The sequence below is a fragment of the Corvus moneduloides genome, chromosome 14 (assembly GCF_009650955.1).
Source record: "Corvus moneduloides isolate bCorMon1 chromosome 14, bCorMon1.pri, whole genome shotgun sequence".
NCBI lineage: Eukaryota > Metazoa > Chordata > Aves > Passeriformes > Corvidae > Corvus > Corvus moneduloides.
The window spans coordinates 18981092-19004982 of record NC_045489.1 but is presented as its reverse complement, the minus strand read 5'-3'; the positions used below and the strand labels follow the sequence as shown (position 1 = coordinate 19004982).

Genomic DNA, 23891 nt, shown 5'->3' with positions numbered 1-23891 from the left:
ATCCGAGTAAGCTCACATATGCAAGCAGCAGAAACAGCTTCTGGCAACTTCCCACCATCTAATGATTTTTAAAATACCTTTCAGCAATTACGCCAGCAAAACATCAGCCCCCAAAACCACAACAAGCAAAAGAGCACAAATTTTACCCAAGGGCACAGCAGGAAAATCTGAAATACTCCCAGCAGGCAGCTGTGCTTCTGAAATTATCAGTCAAAAAAGCTTTTTCCACAACTCCATTCCCAAGGCACGTTGTGAATGCAGCCTAAGGACACCGTTCTCTCACTAAAGGAAACAACGGTGTTGTCAGGTGTGCAAAGTGAGAACGCGGAAGTTTAAATGGCGTTAAAGTGCAAAAGACTCAGAGAAAAAATACACCTCTGAACAAAGAAAAAACTCATTATACTTTGCACCTGTTTAAGGAAAAACTCCTTTTAACAAGTCGGATCATTAATAAAGGTGCAATTAGGTATCACATCATTAAAGGAACAAGAATGAAAACAGGGTTTACAATGCCAAGGTATCTATCTCGTTTAAAAAAAGAAATCCACACTTTCTCTCCTTGCTCCTGGTTACAGATGATCTCATAGTGATTTGTTACTTACAAACACGAGATTGCTCCTGAAAGTTAGGAAACTGCTTTCCTGAGCTAAAAAGCTATAATTTGTTCCCATATTTCCAAGGAAAGGTGTTACTTAATTGTGAAGAAGCACAGCAATGAGAACAAAAAAACCTTCAGGGAAAACTATCACTCATTTCAATATCACAACCAAGACATAAGCACAGGGAAAGTGACAAATTCTGCATTCTCTCAATAACAGATTCCCTTTCTGTGAGCGTTGGAGGTTAGAATAGAGGAACTTCAATCGCAGTGGCAAGCAGCCAGCTCATGAATAGCTTGCTAACATCAACAAGACTATTCGTATGAACAAATGCTCAAAACGACTATGAGACTTCTTGTATATCCTTTGTAATGGTAAAATCACCAGGATTACTGGGGTTTCTAAGTGCTCTCCCACACAGACGAAGAGCTGAAGTCAAGAAGAGTGCTCATGTGAGGAGCTCTGTAAGAGCTGCAGTTAAACACTGAACTGCTCCTTTGGTTTTAGTTTTTTTTTTTAAAAATAGAGCACATTGGAGTAGAGCTACTACTGGACCAGCAGACAGCAGGCTTTGAGTAACTCTAACCGGGTGCCTAAAGTGAGATCCCGACATGCACTGCTCAAGAAAAATACAACTTCTCTTGCCTGAACAGTTATGGTTAACCACGTACTCAGCTCTGCTTGAAGACCATGAGATTTCAAACCACATTCTCAAAGAACAGGGCTGGCAATACATAAAGATCTGTGAGAAAGGAAGCACTGGAACTAGCAGCAAGGTGGGGTTGCCTGCATGGTCAGCCCTTCATTTGAATGCAAATGTAATTTTGGGGCAGGCAGTTATCTGTGACATCAGGCAGGACTTTAGTAAACTGTTACCACCAGCACCTGGTAAAACCATTGTTAATCATGTGTAGTAAAGGGACATCAGGGCTAGCAGGAGTCATTTATAGAGCCAGGCTGGGCTAGAAAAGAGAGAAAGAAAGAGGAGGGGAAGGGAGATCAAACAAACCCTGCGAGGAGCAGGATGTCCCAGCGAGACAAAGGCAGGCTGTGAGCATCATGTATGTGAGCTATCTGTTGGATAAAGACACCAGCATGTATCCGGGATCCGCAAGGTGCACCAGCAACAACCTGCCCGTGCAAAACTTCGTGTCTGCTCCAGCCTACTCCGACTACATGGGATACCACCCTGTGCCAGCCCTGGACACCCACGGGCAGCCGGCGGCAGCCTGGGGCTCCCACTACGGCCCCCAGCGGGAGGACTGGAGCGCCTACGGCCCAGGCCCTTCCAGCGCCGTGGCTGCTGCCCACATCAATGGCTCGTCCCCTGGCCAGGGCTCCTACAGCTCTGCTGATTACAGCTCCCTGCATCCCGCCGCCGCTGCGGGGTTACCTCCTGTAGATACAATTAATGCCCAGCAAATCTCTCCCAACAGCCAAAGGCACAGCTCTTATGAGTGGATGAGGAAAACGGTGCAATCCACTTCCACAGGTAGGAGGGCACGGAGGTTTTATGCTGAGAAGAGATTTTTACTTGTTATTGGGTCATTGCGGGGTTTTTGGCAGGTTCCCTGTTCAGAGGGAAGGATTCGGATTAATAACGACAGGTTCTGATTGCTCTGAAGGATTCCCTTGCTAGCAGTTAAATATTGGTTCAATTATTGGATGCTGCGTTTGATCAGTTGATTATTTCTTATGTTTCTTGCTTGACCTTTAAACCTGTGGGAAATGAAAAGCAATGTCCTTTCACTTCTCACTTCAGATATGTTTAAAAAGTTTGTGATATCCAATAGTTGCTTTTAATAGGAGTCCTATAGATTGGGATAAACCAGAAAGTGTGGTATTCAGCACCACCTATATTTTGCTTACTTTCCTCAAGTTTTGGAGTACCTAGGAAAAGTTCAAGTAAAATCTGCACAGCAGGGGGTTGGCAGTAAGGCTTTATACCAGAAACAACCCCTCTAAACCTCAGAACACTGAAATGAGATCTGCAAGATCAAACAATGAGTCAATGCTTTAAAAACAGGGATGATAAGGAAAGGCTTGCTTCACTTTGTAGTAGCAGCTCTCAGAATATGCAGGAATACAAAGATCCATGGTAACACAGCCTGTTAATACAGCCACAGATCAGGCTCTGCTGCATGACAGTCAAGGAGTACAAAACAATTCTTCAATCATATTTAACTGGTAAAAACAAGCTATGAAGCGTGAGGGAGAGGTTCTGTTTGATTGGGATGAGGAACAAGAGAAAAAAATATAAATATTGAACATCCCTAAAACAAAAATCTGTACCCTGTATATGATAAAAGTATGAAACAAGAAGGGAGAGAAAGAAAAGGAGGGAATTCTGCCTGAAAAGAACAGAGGCATAATCTGCTGTATGAAAGTATTTGATCCTCTGAGGTGCTGAGCAGCTTTGACATGCACTGAGATCAGTAGAAATTAGGGATGCTCAATTCCTCCCCTAAAGAGATGCTCCCAGTATTTCAATGTTGCATCTCAGGAAGGTTCCTTCCCTTTCCCTCCCTCCCACCCCAGCTCTGTTCCACACGTGCCTGTAAATAAAAGTCTTCAAAGCAGAGCCTGAATCAATCTCTGGTGGAAAAGCAATTACTTAAAAGAGACATCAGAGAACTGAAAGCAACTACATAGAAAAGTTGTCTGTATTAAAACAATGCATCTAATTTGTATGGGCAGAGTCCTCCTCACTGCTGCTGAACACAACTTTAGTTCATGGAGAGTCCACAGAATTCAACAGACCAATCAGAACAGGCTGTTGCTCTGTGTGAATAAGAATTTGGGGGGATAAAAATGTTTGTATTTTTTAAATCGTATTTGTTCTTCACTGATTATTATCCAAAAAAACCAAAAGAGGGCCTGTTTTGAAAAAATCTGCAGCTTACTTTTGAGGAGTCATTACAGGGGCAACAAAATTGCTCACTAATTGTGGGATTTACAGATGGCAGAACCCTTGCTCAAAAAAACCCACTGCTCCTCATCCCTTCCTTACCTGCTTTGTGCTCCTGTGGATTCCAATCACAGCCTCTGAGAGCAGGGCCTGATTTGTTCTGTGCTGTCCCTTTGATAGAGGGGACACTGGGACAGATTGATGCAGCACACACACACATATCTATACCCATAATATAAAATATCACATTCTAATTGCTGCTCAAGAAGCACTTAGAGATTTCTAACTTTCCAAAGTTCAAGCCTGCAAGGGTCAGAGCATTCACAGGAGAGCTGGGAGTGTCTCCTTTCTGGAATGGTCTAACAAGATATTGAGTATATGTGTGTCCAGGAGAACTGGAGAAATCAGCATGCCATAGGAACAAACCCTCCCAAATGCCCGTGGGCCAGTGGAAGGCTACATTTAAAAGCTACTGAGTCCTGCTTTAGGGAAAAACCCAGACAAGGAATTCTCCTGCTTCTTCTTTTCCTCTTATATATATTAGTTTTTCTGCTAGGCCAGGAAGGCTCAGTGCCAGCAGATCTGTTTCATTGGAGTGAGTTCCTTTCTCTTCCTTCATTCCTTTCCCTCTGTCTTTTTCTGTTTAAAAGCAATGGCACTATTGTTCTTCATGGTTTCCCCAAAAATAAAATAATTTAAAAATATTTTCCCTTGCAGCAGTGTCAGCTCTAGGAAAGCACCTGGGTGAGTTTGGTTCTGTGCAGGCAGGTGTTGCAGTGGTTTCAGGTGTGTGACCAAGCTCACTGCAAATGCTTTTTGCTGGATCAGGAGCAAACCCCTCAGCATTTTCTTAGATGGAATCCAATCCTTTTTACATCCTTAAAGCTGTCTGTGTTCACTGAGCATTATCCTTCTGTCTCCTTACAAAACCTTTGGGAGTTTCAGTAGAGATTTGGTGTGGGCAAAAATGAAGGAATCACATGTGTTATTTATTAGCTTTTTTTATCCCCTGTTAAATAGATATGAACCACTGTTCTTAATGATGAAAAAAATGAGGCTGAGACTTACCTGAGGTGATCACAACAGAAATCATTTAGACAAACTAATTTTGTTATTTCTTCATTACATGCTGCAAAGCACTAATTATCAATACTAATACTAATATTTCACTGTGAAAACAATCATCATAAAAGCAAGTAATTTTTGCAAGATATTCTCAGAAGCGTGCAAGAAATGTTCCTGTAATCTCATCCCTTTAAGACTGGGAGAGATTCTTGCCAAAGGTTCACTCACTTTGAGTAGTCTGGCTTGGAGCAGCTACCAAAATGAGGCTCCGAATCTGTGACCTTCCCATCTCCAGAGATTTCATGGTTATCTTCTCTTACTGGTGCTGTGTGGCCTCATGTCCTGAGAGATGACAAACAAAACACTTTATTGAAGTTTCTACCACTGCCTCATGCCCTGCAGGTCTTTTGATACTCTGCTACCTACACAACTAACCTGGAACAAAGGAAGAAATTATTTCAAGTTTTACTCTGCAACTTTAAAAACAACATCAATGTAGAACCATGTGTTCAACTGATGTAAAATGAAATTTGTGAGGTTATGCTACCTGAAACCTCTGCAAGATCTCAGTATTTAATGTGAGATTACCATCCTGGTTTAATGCCACTAGAATGCATTTCCTGCAGAAAAGGCCTGCTGAGGCTTTAGTGCACCCTTCTCTCTGTGACTGAAGGACGCTGAGTGTTTGTCTCTGCCTTGGAACTGCAGGGATTGGGATTTGATCCTCAATGCAGAGCACGCAGGATCCAGTGCCCTATCTCTGCACTCCACAGCGTGTTGAGGATACAGGAAAAAGCCAATGTGTTCTGACTCAGAACACTTGAAGCAGGAAGCACTGAGTACTCAGTATTTTCAACCGCAAACACAGAGAAAAGACTCTTCTCTGACCCTTACACTGCTCCTGTCTCCTCAACTTCCCTTGGAGAGGGTGAGCACAGCCAAGACAAGGAGTAATTCTAACACAGAACAGAACAAAGCCACAACTAGAAAGGTGAGGTGCTAATTCCACACACACAAGACATAATTACAGGCAAATTCTTTGATGGAAAGTAGAATAAAAACACCTTAGAAGAAGCTACAAATCTCGTCTTGTTGATTTCAGGATTTTTATGGAGCTATGTCATCACTCACACAGGAGTAGACTTGACTTTATGACTGTGTGAGAAAACAACACACACCTGTGGTAAAAGTGTGCCCAAAACAGTGAGTTTGAGCAGAGAACACCCAGGAGAATTTGCTCACAAAGCTGTAAGTGCACCTTAAGATCTGCACTTATGTTACCATAAAACAGGGTGGGGACAAGTTTTGAAACAGGTGAACTGATTCAGAGCAGAGATTTCTCCTGTAGGTGACAAGTTTTCTATCATTCTTCTTCAATAAAAAATTTACTCTGCAGACATAAGGACAATTTTTCTGATGCTGATGACAGGTACTGAGAGCATCATGACCAAATGCACTGTAAATGTATCACACTTGGTCCTTGAAGGAAGAAGTTACATTCCCTCAAATCTAAAGAAGAGGAACAAGCCTCTTTAGAGGTCATTCCTGTAAAATGTTGGATGCTAAAGAACATACACCACTTGGGAAAAATCTCACTCACTTTCCTTTTAGTTTACCCAGTCACTGGCAATTGCATTTCCCCTGGTTTCCCACTCAGAAATCCACCTACATTTTCTGCAGGTTGGGTCCTTGTGCCTGTCCAGTCATTCCTTAGAGAATAAAAATGGCTCTGCTTTGGATCCAGTTCCTTCTGGATAATGATGATGAATAGAAAAGTTTACACTAGCAAAGGGAAGAAGAGAATTTGGCCAATGAGCTTTATTCCAGAACAGCAGAACATACTCAAAATTGAAAACAGAAGGGAAAATTCGAGTCTGTTGAAAGGTTCCAATTCTATGATCCTGTTCTGGTTTTTTCAGCTTGAATAATCTGAACATGTATAAAAGAACAGATGAGCAAGACCCAGCAGACAAACAGAAAATTTCACCAAGTTTCACAAACCTAACTTTGCAGTAATGCACAGGACCAGGACACCTCCTCACCACACCAAGGTTTCTGGCAGGAATATTATACAGGAGTGGATCTATGTCACATTTTCTAATACAATGGCTGGTGGGGTTTTTTTTAATTTAGCTTTACAGAACATTATGTGCAACACAATGTTTGTCTTCAAAACTTATTTTAAATTACTTTTGCTTCACAACTTCAATTAAGTCAGTGAAATTACTGACTTAAGTCAGGGAGAATGTGCCCCTTGCTTTTCCCACACTTTTAAAGAACATGAGTAGTTAAGAGTCCTAAACAAAACTCTGAGGCCTGATCTCTGTCAGTCTATATCTTTATAAACTCAAAAATTAACATCAGTTTTTTAATACTAAAGTAACAGAGAGATGCAGGTTGGAACTGAGAATATCCTCAGGCCAGAAGCTGTTTCTCATTTCTGTGATGATTTAAGGTAACATCCCGTCACCAAGTACAGGCATAACTTCCTCTGAAACACTGCTAACCCCTGGAACCCAGGTTGCAATGCTTTGTGAGCAATCCCTCATTAATCCCACACTATCCTATCCTAGGACACCTTCAGGCAGCTTCTGGATTTTATGAAAGATGCTGGTTTCAGTGCCTGCAGAATATTCCTGAAAAGTTAAGAGAGGAGGCTCTGAAAGAAGGCCCAGGGCTGGTTCTAATGCTAATTTATTTTGCTTTGTAAACTAGTTGTGAGGTCCGATGGTGGGGTTTTTTTTTTCCTTTCCTGGCCTACATTGTCTGAGGTTTTGAGGCCTATCTGTCATATTGAGGCAACAGACCCTTTTAACACTTCACTTTGCTTTGATATGCAGTCTTGTCTCTTCCTTCTCCCTCTTTTCTTCAGGAGTTATATTGCCGGAAAGGGTGATGATTTTCACAGCAAATAAAGAGGCCTTCTCCCAGCTTTATTGTCTTCAGAAGAAATACTCTGTGAATTTTATGACCAATGGGAAAGCTGTTCCCTTCCCCCAACTCAAAACTTGGCCAGTCACAAAAATGGCCAGAGTGGGTGTGATGGAACAGCATTGTTAAACTATATCCCATGGAAAGATTTCCAACTCTGAAATGTCTCACTTCTTGCTGGTCCAAAGGCACTCCTCAGTAGTCACTATTGCAAAAGAGGGTTTTTGACAAAACTCCCTCCTCTTAAATAGCTCATTAAACCCAGGAAATCCACTCCCCCAGTACAAAGGCAGGCAGACTGCAAAGGTAGCTGCTTCAAAGCCCTTTTGTTTCATTTCTCTTCCACCCGAGCACTAATAACCTCCCCAACCACAATTCCATGGTATAACTGTCCATGCCAGAACATATTTCCAACAGAACTGACACTGTACAGCTGATTGTAATTTTAACCTGTCACTAACAAAAGATGAATTCAGATGGTACAAACTCAACTATTGGCTATTTCACTCACGTAAGAGAGGAAAATATGCAGGATTTCACTAAAGAATTGGATTAATATATTGACTTTTATCATTGCATCATTGAATTCTGCCATTATGGCCTGAGAAGTGAAGAACATCCTCCTGCTGTCTAAGGGTGAACCCATTAGTCCCACCTGAAATTTTACTCAGGTAATATTTCTTCTGGAAATAAAATGCATCCCTGGAATTAGAGCCAGTAGAAGGTCTGCAGAACACAGAGGAGTGGATCTGCTCTGTCTAACAGATGGAATTTAGGGACTAAAGTCCCAAACTGTTTAGGGATAGGTTCTGTAGCTGCTGTTTGTTAACTCTGGCAAATAAAAGTGTACTTTGCCTTTGAAAGGAAATGCCATGTGCAGACTAATTCCAGCCCAGCATCCAACAAAGGAAGACTCTCACTGACATCAAGGAGAGTAAAGGCCTAACAAACTAAAACATGGCTCTGCCAGAGCTAAAAGTATCTCTTGCAAGACTCCGGCAGATCTCAGCTCCCACCATCTCTTGTCTCACAGTAAATATTACTCTACACAGAAAAAAAAAAATCAAATTATTAAAGACAAGATTTATGTAACAAATCTGAGAATTTTTCTCAGAGCATTTCTCAGATTTTCCTTACTTTGGTTTTTTTACTTTTTAAATTATTTTCTTAATTTAAAGAAAGAAATTAGATGTCAAAACTCCCAATCTTCCTTCAAAAAGAATCCACATATTATCAGTTCTTCTAAAAACAGAGAGCTACTCATAAAGAAAGAAAGGATCTTATGGGATAAAGTTCTATTTCCCATGTACATTTAATTTCTTCTTCAGCTTAAAAAGAAAAAAACCAAAACAACCCACTCCTACTCAGGTAATAAGGGTTTAAGCACTTCAAACCAGAAACAGGAAGATTTTTCTTGAAGTTTACTACCTTGTTTTGGCAATAGAGGAACATTTGATATTTGTCTGTGCCTTCTGAATGAGGGTAGAGGTCAAGATAAGATCACCTTGTTCCTCTTTTGTGTACTCCATCTTAACAACACAAAGGACACTAAGGAAACATGTTAAACATTTTGTCCCATAGAATGACCCCAAATTCTCATTTGAAGAGGAAAAAAAACCTTAACCAAACCACCAGTTAGAGAGATCAAAAGTTAAAAAATATCAAGTGAGGCATTAAAGCACCACAGGTGACCATATGTTAAACAAACAATTCACACTTCTAGTGAAGGAAAACAAATGTCCTGGTATTTATGTGGACTGAACTGAATCACTGCTGTTCCTTAGAGACTCCAAAATTCTTACCTTAATGTAGTAAAATTAGCAGCACTTTTCACTTGATTATCAGTGTAAACGTCACCGGGCTAATTCTGCTCTCACTGCAGTTTCACAGAGGTAGAAATGCCACTGAAATGAGAATGTCCTGTACATCTTCCCCAGCCAAGCAGCACCTTCACAGGCAGGTAACAGATTTGAGCCAAAGGAGTTTGGCTGCATGGATTGAGCAGAACTCATGGCCTAAGGAGCAATCCCACATCTACTTCCCTATTGAAATATTCCAAGCAATCAGGCTGATGGCCTCAGGAAGAGTTGGAAGATGCCCATAGCATTGTAGAGGCACTATTGATGCTCTCCCAGGGTTGGACACTATGGAGCATGGAAGCTGAAGGACCAAATTCTGATGCAGACTTGGTTTTACAAGCATGGGGAGAGTCCTAGAGAACCCCTGTCTTGTAGGGCAAACCAGAACTATCCCCATCCAGGCTGTAACAGGATTTATTCCCAGCATTTCCCTGCCCAGGACTTCTGGTGCTCACTGGATCTGCGGTCTATACAAACAGTACAAAGAGGGGCAGAGCCTGAAGAGCTTTCTAACACAAGCAGTAGGTTGGCAAGCCAGAAATTCTTAGAAGTAGCAAAGTCCTGACTGTCAAACACTGGAAAAGGCAAAAGTGACCTGGCTCTCAAGCCATGACTGTACAGTGTGCATGGCAAGTGGAAGGCAATGCTAACTTTAAATAGGTTCCATAAAAAACAAAGGGGCTGGGAAGGAGTCAGACCTTTGGCAGCACTGACAGATGGCCCCTCCAGCTCCTCTCCCCAGCCAGGGGGAGCTGGTGGCTCTGGGGCTCTGTGCCATCGGAATCTACTCAGACACCGAAATTTTACCAACTCCATGCCTGAGAATGTGTTTCACTCCATTCAAAATTAATTGATCTTATTAGAGTGTAATTATAGGAGTTTGTGGGACCTGTTTTTTGAGGAGTTAGGCATCCCCATAACCTTGTCAGAAAAAGCTCTGTAAGCAAAGAGGAGCTGCTGTGCAAAGCCACACAACACCTGCAGCAATAGCAGGTGGGTACAAACACCTCGAGTTCTGTGCAGCACCTGAGAGAACCTGAACCTGAGGGGGCTGTTCTGCTGCAGTGACCACTGAGGACACAGATTCACAACCTCCAGCACCACAGTGGAATATGTGGCAAAAAAATACCGAAAATATATTCCCTGTCCCAGACAATTCACTGGCTAAATATGCACATATGAAGCAATGTCTGTATAAATACAGACAGACAAGGAAGCATCAAAAGATGGTAAGATTGTGGTCAACAAAGATGATAACACTGGTCTTAACAGAACAGTGAGCCGATCAGTTAAAAATGTGGGAAGACCTCAGGCTTTGGCTTTAAGAAGGTGCTGATCTACAATATATTGATTGTCTAATATGAGCATAAATCACAGAGGAAGGGAACCATCAGCAGCCTTTCTCATTCTCAGCTCTCTTTCAGTGCAGCCACACATTCTGTCCTCAGAAATGACCCCGTATGGAATCCATAAAATTTCAGCTCCTTGCATCTGTGTTCCCTGGCTCCTGTCATCTGTGATTGTGTTTTAATGCCCTGGATGCTGCTGAGCCGTGTCTGCTCCACTCAGCTGCACCCACAGCTGAAAGGAGGCAGCAGTGCTGCTCCCAAAACAGCAGATGCTGCAGTTCCCTGCCCATTGTGAAGTGTTATTGCTTGCCTTTTCTCTTTTTTATGAACTGTCATCTGAAAATCTATGTTACTGTTCCCTGTGCTGTTATCAGGTCACGGACAGATTGTGCGAGACTTGATGGGAAAACACAACCTCCAAATTGCAGTAACAATCACAACGTTGTAGGAATTTTTCTAGCAGCAAGAAGTGAGGAACTGTGGAAGCTCTCAGTATTTTCTGTGCAGTAAAATGTCCTTCACAATTTCCCTCTGAGGCAGGTAAGAGTGTCAGCTCTAGGGACAGAGAGACAAGAGCAATTCAGCAGCAGGCAGGAAGCTTGCAGCAGAGCTGGGAGCAGAACCCGGGTTTCCTGGCTCCTTACTCCTAACAGGAATGCCTTCCCTTTCCCAAATGATAACAGAGGGGTGATAAAGAACACAAGAAGCAGTTTATTATCTATTTACTAAGGAGCAAACCTAATATCTGATAGTATGAACCTCTTGTGTTGTAAATCATGACAGAGTTACTCTGGGTAAGTGCATAGAGAATCAGGCCTAAAATCCCCACAGATGTTTTCAAATGTAAAGCCAGATATTTTGTGTTACTAAAGTGAAAAACTCTAGCTTGAAGCAATGTGTTCTTCTTTCAAAACAGGTAAAACAAGAACGAGAGAGAAGTACCGAGTGGTTTACACAGATCACCAGAGATTAGAATTAGAGAAGGAGTTTCATTACAACAGATACATTACAATCAGGAGGAAGTCTGAACTTGCTGCAAACCTAAGACTTTCCGAGAGACAGGTAGAGTATGGATCACCCATCCAGGCTTTCCTTTGAATTTATGATTGCTGATGAGGAGATAACTGTATGGTTAAGAATACAGAAATGTTAATGCCTCAAGTAACCCAACAGTGCACTGAGTTCCTTTTGCAGTAGAACCCAAACCAGAGCTGTGCAATAGCCCAGGAAATGCAAACACCAACTTTTTCCCATTCCCAGAACACAAGTTAAGCCACATCACCAAAATCCTGCCCGGATTTCTCTCTGGGCAGTGGTAGCAGGGAGAATTTCTTGCTGAACTTTCTAAAGGAGGAGTCCTGGTTCTGCTGAAGTCAATGGGAATTCCATAACCAAATCCAACAAGGTCGGTCTTAGCGGAGATGGAAGTGATGAGCTCAAGTATGTTCAGGACACTTGAAGGGTTTTGTTCTCTTGGCTGCCTTGTGCCTTTTGTTAAAGATTTCCTACATACGTGCTACTCCTTGCTCCTGCCCCATTTCCTCCCCTCCAAATTCCTCTTCTGTTCCCAGAAGATAAATCAAAACACAATCCCATGATTAGGCCTGATTCACTATTGTTTTATGGGCTCTGCTGAGCAGGAATGGTCTAAAACCCACCCAGCTGTAGCACTGTCCATCCGACTTGAACCTGTCTCACACGGCACACGCTGAGCTTACAGAAGTGGAGAAGCAAACACCCATTTTGCAAATATTTCTCAATCTGCTGCTGAATGCCAGGATTTAATTATTGAAAATTAAAATTATTTCAGCCAGGTATAAAAAATACACTATATGTCTTTTTGCTGGCTGTTAAAACATTAATAACTTGACTTAATTGTGCTGAATTTGAATATTATGACTCTGCATCTATAAACAACCAGTGGTATTTACTTGAAAATTCCTAGTTCAGTGATAATTCCTGATGAATGTTTTTGTTAGTGTATTTGAAGAGGTGAAACAAAAATATGTGTTCTATTTTTTTGTTGTATATTGGGGAAACTTGGCAACAGCTTTTGCAATATTTCTTCTTCATCATCATCATCATCATCAATATATCGAGAACAAAATGAATTCCAGTTCATACAACCTACATCTCTGAAGTGTTTTTAAAAATGTAAGATTAAGTAAAAAACACCTGATAGACTCCCAGCACCACCCTTTTGTACAAATTAAACAACTCCATCCTATGAGCATGACTGAACACACACTGTCCTGTCCCAAGCTCCTCTGCACACCACCTGAAATCTGAATTGATTTTCTGGAAAAGCTTTTTTTCTGCCTCTGCCAAAATTCAAAATTCCTGGGAAGGAATATCTCAAAAGGACAAAGAACAATCATTTCAACAAGGAAGGAAAGATGCAATATCTAATTAAGAAAAAAAGGCAAAGTGAAGCATTGTTAACATAGGAAGGATACAGAAATAAAGGAGATGATGAGGATGAGAAAGAAGAGAGAAAAATCAGACTTCAGGGGAAGAGAGATTTGCATGGAAAAAAGAATTGAAAGGAAAGAGGGCAACAGGTGAAGAACAAGTCAGACAGATGCAACTGGCCCTGTTAGCTTTTAGTCTGACATTACAGACCTGTTCTTACTTGGACTTATTTGATAATTGGCACATGACCCTGAAGTGCCTACTGATTTCTGTTTGGATCTCTGCTGCAGATCTGCTTCCCTAGTTTAACAACAAACCAGAAAAAACATCAATTCACAGGCAGGTAAGAACACTGAAGCCAGAGGGTAATTCTGAAATGTTGGTTTAGTTTTTAGACTGTTTCATCTTTTCATACATTTTGGCAAATGTATGAGAGAAGCTGGATTATGTCTGCACAATGAGAATGCAAGAGATCTGAGAGGACTTGAGACTGGTTTAATGGAACATAATTTGGTACTGAAATGATACTCCAGAACTAAGGCAACAAAAGGAACTGCCAAACATCTCAGATGGCAGCCCTGCTTAAGAGACCTGGTTTGAATTTACACAGGCTTTGCATGTATTTGAATCCTTCAGCTGTAAAATGGAATAATAATGCCTCAAGGAGAGGCACACTGAGACTGTCACAGAGTCCTTAAGATGTTTTGTTGGGCTTCACCAGTGGTTTTCTTTTAAAACACAACCTGGTAGCCACAGGTGTTATCACCTCTCACTGTTTTACCTCCGTTCCAATCATTATTCTCTTTGCCTTTCTAGTTTCTAGCAAAAAATAACTGAACAGACCAGTATTTCTCAGCAAAATATTGATTTTTTTTCTCTGGGTTATAGAAAATGGTGACAGAAGTGTTTCCTTTGCTGTCTGAACAAGGAAACACAACAAACCTGAATGAGGTAGCTTGACTTATTACACTGACTAGACATGATCCAGAGCCACTTCCAAGGATAAACAGCTGGAGTGCACAGCTCTAAAGCCATCCCTGGGGATTCACATCCAAGCCAGTCCAGTTACCACAGAACATTTCACACCTTAACAAGTTCTGAGGTATTTTCAACTGACCATTACTCACCTTCAGCTCACATCCTCACTTGTTCCACCCTGATCAAGACCCATCTTTAACAGGTCCTTCATTCCTTCCCAAAGGTGGCTGTGTGCCTGCAACAGAGCAGGGACACTGGTGGCACTGGATCATGTGGGAAGCAGCAGCAGATTCTGGCTCCATCTACAAATGAAGTAGAAGGCACTCAGCTATTCAGGCACTGCTAATGTAATATTTTGAATTAATGTTGTGTATCACTGGTGAAATTCTGCTAAGAAGTGAATTTCCCCTGGCTTGCATGCTGGAGCTCATCAGTTAATGTGCAGCATCCAAGCAGGAAAGCTTTTGTGCCTCAGTTTATAGGCCAGGAGCAGATTTTGGCTTGCCCTGACTAGGGCATACAGTTTTCAATGCAACAACACTCTTGGATCGTTTTGGCCATCACTAGGACACATGAGAATCTGTTCTGTTAGATTTTGTTTCAAAAAATTAAATAAATCAAAGCTCATTCCATAAAGAAATAACTCTGAACTAAAAACAAAATTCATTTTTTATCAAGCTATTACTAAATATTTTATTACCAGATAGGAAAGACTACCTGTATGAAAAACAAGCAAACAGCTCTCTTGTCTCAGTTCGTCATTGCCTTTCTCAGTGGTCCTCATGCCACTGATTTTCCCTATGATTCTGTGACTAAATACACAAAGGACCACATTGCACTCTGGTAGCAACTGAAAACAATTTTCCTCTGCTCCTCTGCAGGTGAAAATCTGGTTCCAGAACCGCAGAGCTAAAGAGAGAAAATTAATGAAGAAGAAAATTACTCACTTTGATGGCAGCAATCTCGGCTCTCTGCAGAGTGACTCTGGCTCCGTGAGCCCGATGCCAGTTCCTGACCCACAGACTCACTCGGAAATGCCCAGTTCTTTATTCCCCGCGCCGCCGCCTCCCCCTGCTGCTCTCCCCATGAGTGGCTTGCAGCACAGCGGGACCCTGCAGCAGGTGGTGGCCTCGCAGTGAGGCTGCGGGGGAGCCACGGTGGCATCGAGCCCACGGACCCAGTACCGGAGCACTACAGGACCCAGGGGGGGTCCCCAGCGTGACACAGCCTGGGGCACACAAGCTTCAAGTACAGTAAACCACGAGCCACCTGCCAGGTGTGCGGCACAGCGCGAGTTCCCAAGGGCATTGGAACTGCAGGAGTCCCTCGGGAAGAGGATGCCTGTGCCACAAGGCAAGGAGCCCTCCGGCCTGGGAGCAGCTGGGGAGGCACGGGGAGGGAGAGCCCAGGAGCAGACACAGCCACTTGTTCCACTGCAGACACAAAAAAAGCACAAAACTTGCCCCAGGCAATCAACCCCACACTGCTGAGGCAGCTGTACCGAGTGTCTGTCCCTCACCCCCAGGAAAGAGAATATTCCTGCTCCTTTGATCTCCACACAGGTTCCATGTACTGATCCCATTTGTGGATTTGACACATGCATCTTGATAAATGCAAACCTGGCTGATGTGTTTTGACCCACTTGATGGAAAGCCTGGAGCCAGGTGGTTGCACTCACTACATGTTAAGGGCAAAGGTCAGCGATGAGCTTTTTGGAATTTTTGGGGGTTTGACAGGTATGATTTCCAATGCTCCATCCATCCACTGGTATAAACAGGCACTCTTCAGCCTTACTATAAACGTTTTGAAAGCATTCAGGAATTGTGAATCTTGGCCCAAATTCATTCTTGGACAAAGAAAATTCATGTCAGATTCATTCTGGGTCCTAAGAGAGAGCAAAGCAGGGGAGAAATCCTTTTAAAAAGTACAAGTATTTTGAAAAGTGACTATATCTCATGAGACAGCAGAGCCCATGGATAAAGATGCAATAATTGCATTCAAACAATTTTAAATCTGGTCCAGTTTTATGAGTTATTGTGACACTAATAAAATTTGAAAAGCCAAATAAATAGAAGACAAAGCAAACAAAATACTTCACTTAAAATTAAGCTCTCAGCATTTTTCATGTGGGTCTCAATTTCTGAAGGGCTGATCCCTTCCACATTTAGCAGAATTTGGTAGGCAATCAGTACTTAAGAATAATCTGAATACTTACTTCCCAATATGATTCCCAATGTGCAAACCTTTTGTCTGCAAAGGGAAAATTTTTAGAGCACATGAGTGATTTGGGAATTTATACCCTCTTTGGCCAAAGCAGTTCAGAAATTTAGGAAGCCTATCCTCAGGAATTTCCATCAAGGAATCCCCTGAAATCTCTCTGTCACTGTTGCAAACAAGACTTAGGAGCATTAAGTCATTTAGGCACTACATTCTTGGGTTTGAGCTTTAATTATAACAAATAGTACTATTAGAGCATCAAAATGTTGGTAATGTGAAATTACTTTGTATATACAGAATTAAAATAAATGCCTTTTTTCCTAACCATTTTGCAATGTGGTATCAGCTACTGCAGCAAGTGAACCTGCAGATTTTCATGATTAGTCTGTTCTGGAATTGCAATATCAAATTTAAAAGAAGGGTGATGTAAAAGAGTTTAGAGAAATTAGAGGAGCATAGGAAGAGCAGGATGTTTCAGGGAGCTGGCAGCTTTCACTATTTCGTAATTTTATTTATCATTTTGTTTGCAAGAAGGACAGTGCTAAACAAAGGTAGAGTTCGACTTGAAATGGAGAAGGTACATTGTAAAATTCCCACTCATTCCTGTCACAGTGGCGCTCCATTTGCTGGCAACAGCACAGGTAACACAGGGCAGAGGAAGAAGCTGCAACTCAAAGTTCAGCAACAGAAAGTCTCCAACTGATTTCCACATGGTCGGAAAAGAGGAGCATGACACAGGGCACATGGGAACAAAAGGGATTTCCCATCCGCATCAATGAGCACTGCAACCAAACTGCTCTCCCAAAAGAGAGCCATTGGATCTACCCAAAAGAGGAACCCACTGGAAATACACAGCACAGCCATGGTGCTGGCAGAGGGAAATGATAGAGGTTTCATTCACAAATACACAGATATTTAACTTAACAGAGACTGGAAAAGCTTCAACAGGAAAAGCATCCTCACACTGGCCAACTAAACAGAATTCTGCTTGCAGACTAGAGAAAAACCAATAAAAATTCCAGATTTAGACTTTCAAAAGGTAAGAATACAGAGGGAAACTTTGTCTTTTGCACTGATATACAATAAATTAAGACCTAGTTCTAGCTACATGATCAGAAGCCTGGCCCCAGGGTTCTGCAGAATCAAGTGCACAGCTACCTATTTTAATCACATTTTCATGACACAGCCTAATTTTGCATTAACATTTCTAAAAGGAAAAAAGTACTTCAAGGAAGAACTTTAAGAAATCTGTCTGAACACAACTTCTTTCTCTTTAAAATTATTCAAACATCATTCAAAGCAAGGGGGATCTGGCAGAACGACCTGGTTTATCTTGTTTACATGTAGAAGAGTTATTGAGGAAGATAAGTGACCACTTTGAAGATCTGCCTCATTTCTGCTCCAGTTTGCTGAAAGCATGCTTGCTATAGGTTGCTATGTGTTTCCAATCAGAAGTTGTTAAGTACACAAAATAAGGCTGGATTTTATTTGCAGAAGCACATGTTCAAAGGTTAACATTTATTGCTCCAAAAGCAGTATCTATAAACCAGGGCAATACCTTAGAGATTATTAACCTTCTAGTTATGCCAGTGGCTGTTTCAAGTAGTTCAATTTTTTTTTTTGGTAAGAATGCCCAGCAATCTCTCCAGTTAAGTATTTCCAATGGGTTCTAATCCTTTAAACAGTTGCCCACCAAACCCCAAAGGAAGTGATGTTTCTCTAAGAAGCTTGTGCAGTGCTGTTAACTTGCTGTACTCTGTCCAAATAAAAATAAGAGAGACAGAAAATTGCAGACAAATCAACTGAAATTATTTGGGTCCAGCACTGTGGGTTATGAAATACTGGTGCCATCCTCAGGCTAATACTCACTTTCTTCCTGACTTTGGGTATATCAAATAACTCATCACTTTTATCACATCTGAAAACTCAGGACACTAAAGCAAAGTACTGTGAAGATTGATTGGTTGTTAGGGAAGCGTCTTGAAGAAGAAAAGCATACCTTAGGCTACATCACAGGAATATCTAAGCCCTTAATCCTAATTGTGATTAAAAGAACTACCAAGGAATATCCAATTTTCAGAGGAATTCACTAAACTTTAGACCCCATTTTCCAGCAAGAATTGTGATCTATATGATACAAAAAAATCAAGCAGTAGAGCAAAGAGCCCCTTCTACCAAATCTTCTTGCAACTAAGCAAAATATACAATTCAAAATGATATTTCTAAAACAAAATCTTCAATTATTGCTTAGAGGTTATGCAATCATTAGGGTACAGAGGAGAGAGCATCAAGTATGTGACACCTTCTACCCAAGGAGGAGATTCAAAGATATATGTTAATTGTGGATGTTACCATAAAAATTAAAAAGCAGATTCCTTCTTTAGCTCCCTTATTTGGTTTGCTGGGGCAGTCCAGGGGCACTGAAATGACACGTCCCTGCAAATGACTCACATTTCAGATGGCACTGGATGTTAGTTGGACACAAAATTATGCAAAACTCATCAGGTAAAGAAATAGGCACAGATTTTATGATGAAAATGTTTGCCAGCTGTTTTCATACCCAAAGAGCACAAATTCTTGCAATTCTCTAAAAAAACCTGCTCTTAAATGTCTCACAATAAATGGAGAGGATTAATTAAGGACCTGGATGCTCTTTGTTGTCTCAGCCACAACAAACAGTCCCTCTAAAGTGGGAGAGCTTTACATGGGCAGTAATCCCAGAGATAAAGGTGTGGGGCAGAAATGCCAGGCTGCCAGCACCGTAAAGCTGCGGGTGCCAGGCAAAGAGGGAAGGCAATTGATTCCTTTGTTACCTCCTGCAAGAAACCCCACACCAAATGACACCTGGAGGATTCACAGGGAGCACCCAACAGTCCCACCCAGCTACACCTGGGCAGGATAGAACTTCCTGCACTGCTCAGGAAGGAACGAAATCGATGGCAGTAGAGGATTTGCTGTTCCTTTTCATGGTTCTGCTAAAGAATTGATTTACCCTGGGGTTCACACACGGGCTCTGTAACTCCTGCTGAATTCAAGCTGCTTGTGGAGCAGTAAGGAATGCTCTTATTTCTGTCAGAATTGATTTTGAAGCAGAAGTTAAATTATTTTTATTTCCGAACAGTAAGACCCTCCTTTAGCTTCAGACCATTCCTTCCTGGCAAAACTGATGCAGCTTATCCATGAAATATATTAAAAAACACATTTTAACATTTAGAAATTAAAGATAAGCCATTTTAAGCAGCACTTAGAAAAACAGAAGTGGAGTAGATAGAAGGGTAAATACAATCAGCTCTCTACCAGCCACTTTTCATCATTTTTCAAAAGGATTTCTTAACAACCAAAACTTCAGAGCATGAAATTAAACCCAAAACCACTGAGGAAGGCTTCACAGACAGCTGGCATCTTTATTTCTTCTGTTGCTCTCTTATGAAAAACAAATCCCCAGTAGGGATCAGAGACACAGGGCAGAACTGAAATTTGTGCTATATCCCTTCTTCCTTTTCCGCAGAAGATTCAGTTCAGCAAGTGAGAACAGCTCACTCAGCAGTGCTCATTCAGCTCTCTGGGCTGTGCTGCATCTGCCACGTGCAACTTAGCACATGCTTACATTTCAAGCCCTGAAAATGAGACCTAAGTAGGGTTCTGTATATTAAAAAACCCAATTAAAAAGGGCAAAAAAAAATTTCAGAAGCTTTGTGTTTGTAGAAGCTTCAGCAACAGCAAAACCCACCTCTTTAGCTGCATTTTAAAATTTTAAGCCCATCTACCTTCCTTCATCACTAGTTGAGTTTTTTCCCAACAGAAATGCCCTCAGCTGACAGCAAACCATGTCCTGACTGACCTTTCTTCAAGATTCCTACAGCTGACTAAGAATTTTAGGAGGAATGAAGGTGCATGCAAAGCCCAGCTTGAATATAGGGTCAATAACACCTGGAAAATACTGCATTAGAACTACCAGCAATACAGAGTTCCCTAACAAAGTCCTTCGGCAGCCATTCCCACGAAATTCTGAGCATGCAGCTATAAAGGTACGGGCAAGAAGCATTCCTAAGCCCGCAGTGCTATTGGAGTGGTCATCTGGAGGCAAGAAAACAAACACCCACTCCTATCACCTGAGCCACAAAGGGGCACATTAAGCTCACCTGCTTTTTGGTTCTCCAAAATAAGAGAGATTTCACATCATTTTCACACTTCAAAGACAGATTATTGTCTTCTTATCTCCACATAAAAGGAAGAGTCATTTTATGAGGAAGGGTTCCTAATAAAAACTATCAGAGTTGTAAACACCTTTAATGTAAGTTATCATTGTACAGGCAAGTTTTAAACTACCAGTAGCTCCGAAATTGCAGTTTTAATAGCTGTCATTAAAACACTTAATTGCACGTTTGTGATTATGTTATTATTACTGGGTTGGAATTGCTCTCTAGAACAGCTCATACAATAGTGCACCATCTCCACTGCCTGTACAAACAAACCTTTAGAGTTCCAATGGTGAGCACCACACTTATTATTGATAGTTTTTCATCAACCACTTGCTAGAAAACTAGAAAATTTTCTTCCCCAAAGATCTCAAAGTACATTTGATTTAACACACGTAAAACCTCACGTTAACAACCACTGAGACAACTCCCATGGACACTGGTCTAGTAGATAAATTACACATGGCATTTGGACAGGTGGAGAAAAAATCAACCTTGGAGTTCAGTTTTCCTGGCAATCCATCTCTCCAGTGTCTGCCAAAGAGCACAGCTCTCCTGCTGCTGGTGCCACACAGATCTGTCCTGCTCTGCCTTTACCGCCCACCACAGAAAAAGGTACAAATACAAGACTCCAGATGGCTGGGATTTCCGGATGTCCAGCCCACTGCCTCAGAACTGCTGTCACTCCCCCACCACCCCAGAGAGTCCGGAGAGGGCCCGTGTTCCACCAGCACTTTACACAGGCACGGGCAGCACGCCAAGCCCTTAACTCCACTCACTGCCATCCCCACAGAGCCCAAGGCAATGGCAGCTCATTTTTTTCCCTTCTTTTTTGTATTCCCTGAAAGCCATGCCCCCCAGAAACGTCTGTGGAACTGCAGCCTAAGTTACTGCACTGAAGATGCAGCGGCTCTGTGGCTCTGAAGCTGCTGATGTGCTGGGCCTGAGAAGGAAGGAGCTGTGCATGGCCTAAGAAATTATTCTTGGAAAGACAGACTCAGATTAACAGTCAATTAGCTCTCAAAAAACACCAACCCAAACATTTTGGTAGCCTCAAACTACACAACAACATGCAAAGGTACTGCTCCTTTTTAATATCTCCACCCTGCTCTGCTACACAAAATAGGAGACATCAGACCCAGGGTGCAGATCATTTGAACATTGCCATTTTAGTTATCTCATTCTCACTTTGGTGTTAAAAATCTGCAGTCCTGCCCAGCAATCTTATCCTGCTATGTAAATCTTTTTAAACAAAATGCCTTATTCAAAGTTTACTATTGTTAACTGATATCAAATCAGTGTAGCAAATTGCCATCGGAGTATCTTGATCTAATTTTGTTCTGGAAAGAATCGAAATAGATCTGAAGAAAATTCAGATAATGGAACAGGCAAAACAAGAAAGGGAAAGGAGGAGCATAAACAAAAGATAAAAGAAGAACAGAGAATAAAGGATAAAGCTCTGAGATACAAAAAATAGGATTAAGTGATACTGAAATCGTGGGGGGTACGTGCCCAGATATCCCATAAAGCAAGAGGAACACCAGAGATTAAAAATGTTACAATCATCTACTGCAGAATATGAAATGACATCATTCACAGGGATGGGAAAATGGTGTGTTTGGGGGAAGTCAAACAATGGGTCTGAGCTGAAATCTCTGAGCAGCCAATGTCCCCTGTCACTGGATTGCAGATGCAGTCAATGGAGCCAAAACTTTCCCCTCCTGTGGATCTGCCTATGAGTGACAGCTCTGCACAACACTCAGCAATCCATGGGAATTTAACTGGGGTGTAATGCTCACAAACAGGCTAAACATTCCAAGGACATAGGAAATACATCTTCTTTAATTTGAATGACATTCGGTACTAAAAAGTCTGTGGGTTCTCAAAAATTGTGTTACAGTTCCTTGTCTTTCGAGATAAAGGGAATAAGAGTCTCTTTCCATTTATTTTAATGTCTATTTTTATAAGGGTACACCAATTACAAAAGATCTTATTTTTCCCATGTCCTATCCCATGATGCAACTTCTGAGGATCAACATTCTGAGGATCCCAGTGCTCAATGCAGAATTCTGTAAATGTAGCAAAACAAGTTACAAAGATTTTGCTACACTCCTCAGTAAAATTTCTTTCCCTAAAAAGCGCAGTCCCAAAGAGAAGAGGAATATCTTTCCTGTCTGTAAGTACACACTTAGAATCCTTTAGTGCTGGAATTAGAAGGGATGTGTGAATACGAGTAGTGTCAAAATACAAAGGATACTGAATGAAAACCCACACCTCTGTAAAGGGAAACAACTCATTGTAATTTGCACCTCTTTTGCAAGCATAGCCCTTACAAATAGCTCATTGCAAAGAAACCCATCCAAAATAAAAATACAGTGAATTCGCTCCGCAAATTGCAGCTACGCAACCCAGAGAGGCAATTCTGAAGTCCTAGGGTGTGGTTTAGTTCGCCGTGCTAATAACAAGCTCTTAGTAACAGGATATAAAACCACTTTCAGAATCATTTTTCTCAGAGGGACACGAACATTGAGCCAGGAAGAACCCGTGTGTCACACAGCAGCATCGGGGCACTGCTGATCCACAAACTTAACAACCCAGATGTCTCTCCCTGCTGATTTCCCTGGCCCAAGCTGCCACCACGGAAAGCAGACTATAGACAGCAGCAGCCTCAGAGGAAGGAACCAGCCTCCTTTCAGGCAGATAAAGGTTGTCTTGAAACAGAAGCCAACAATATTCCTGGGCCTAATCAAAGACTTTTTTCCCTACTTTTTACAGTCATTTTCTTTGTACTTCTGGCACCATCTTTGTTAGGAAGATTTATTGTCTGCTTTTTAAAATTTATCAGTTTGCAATGGCCACAAGATGAAGGGATCTCTTAAATCACTATGTATGAGGAGAGTGTGAGCATGTGTCTTACAGTCACAGCTTTAAAGGCTCCCATTCTGGAAAACCACTTACAAACATCAACAATGAGAGGAACATTTTTGAGACAGTTATACTCAAGACATGCTATTTATAAGGCGCTCTGTATTTTGAAGTTACTGAATTACAATTATTCAAATTGACTGTATCTGTTAAAGACTAAAAGGGATAATTTTTTTCATTATATGGGAAATTAAGAGAGTAACAGATTTATTTGTTGATTGATAATACATGACAAAATAAAGGACACTAATCCTTTGAATGTTAAACATTGCTATTATAGATACCACTATAATTTCTTTCTAAAAGGTCTATTTACTTAACTATTAAAGTTACAAATCCGAGCAACTGTTGCATCATCTTACAGGACTGGGATTGCTGTTGAATATCAGGGCAGGATAGTAGGATAGATAAAAGTTCTCTAAAAGAGAAAGCACCAGAACCAGCAGCAA

The 23891-nt window shown here is 41.5% G+C and overlaps 1 protein-coding gene across 1 annotated transcript; it reads left to right on the top strand.

Annotated features, from left to right (window-relative positions):
- The first annotated feature begins 1263 nt into the window (after positions 1–1263).
- LOC116451251 (homeobox protein CDX-1-like) lies at positions 1264–15304 on the top strand. Its single transcript, XM_032124460.1, has 3 exons — positions 1264–2091; positions 11628–11773; positions 14983–15304. The coding sequence occupies exons 1-3, from the start codon at positions 1659–1661 to the stop codon at positions 15238–15240; spliced, it is 837 nt and encodes a 278-aa protein (XP_031980351.1). The 5' UTR covers positions 1264–1658; the 3' UTR covers positions 15241–15304.
- The last annotated feature ends 8587 nt before the right edge of the window (positions 15305–23891 follow it).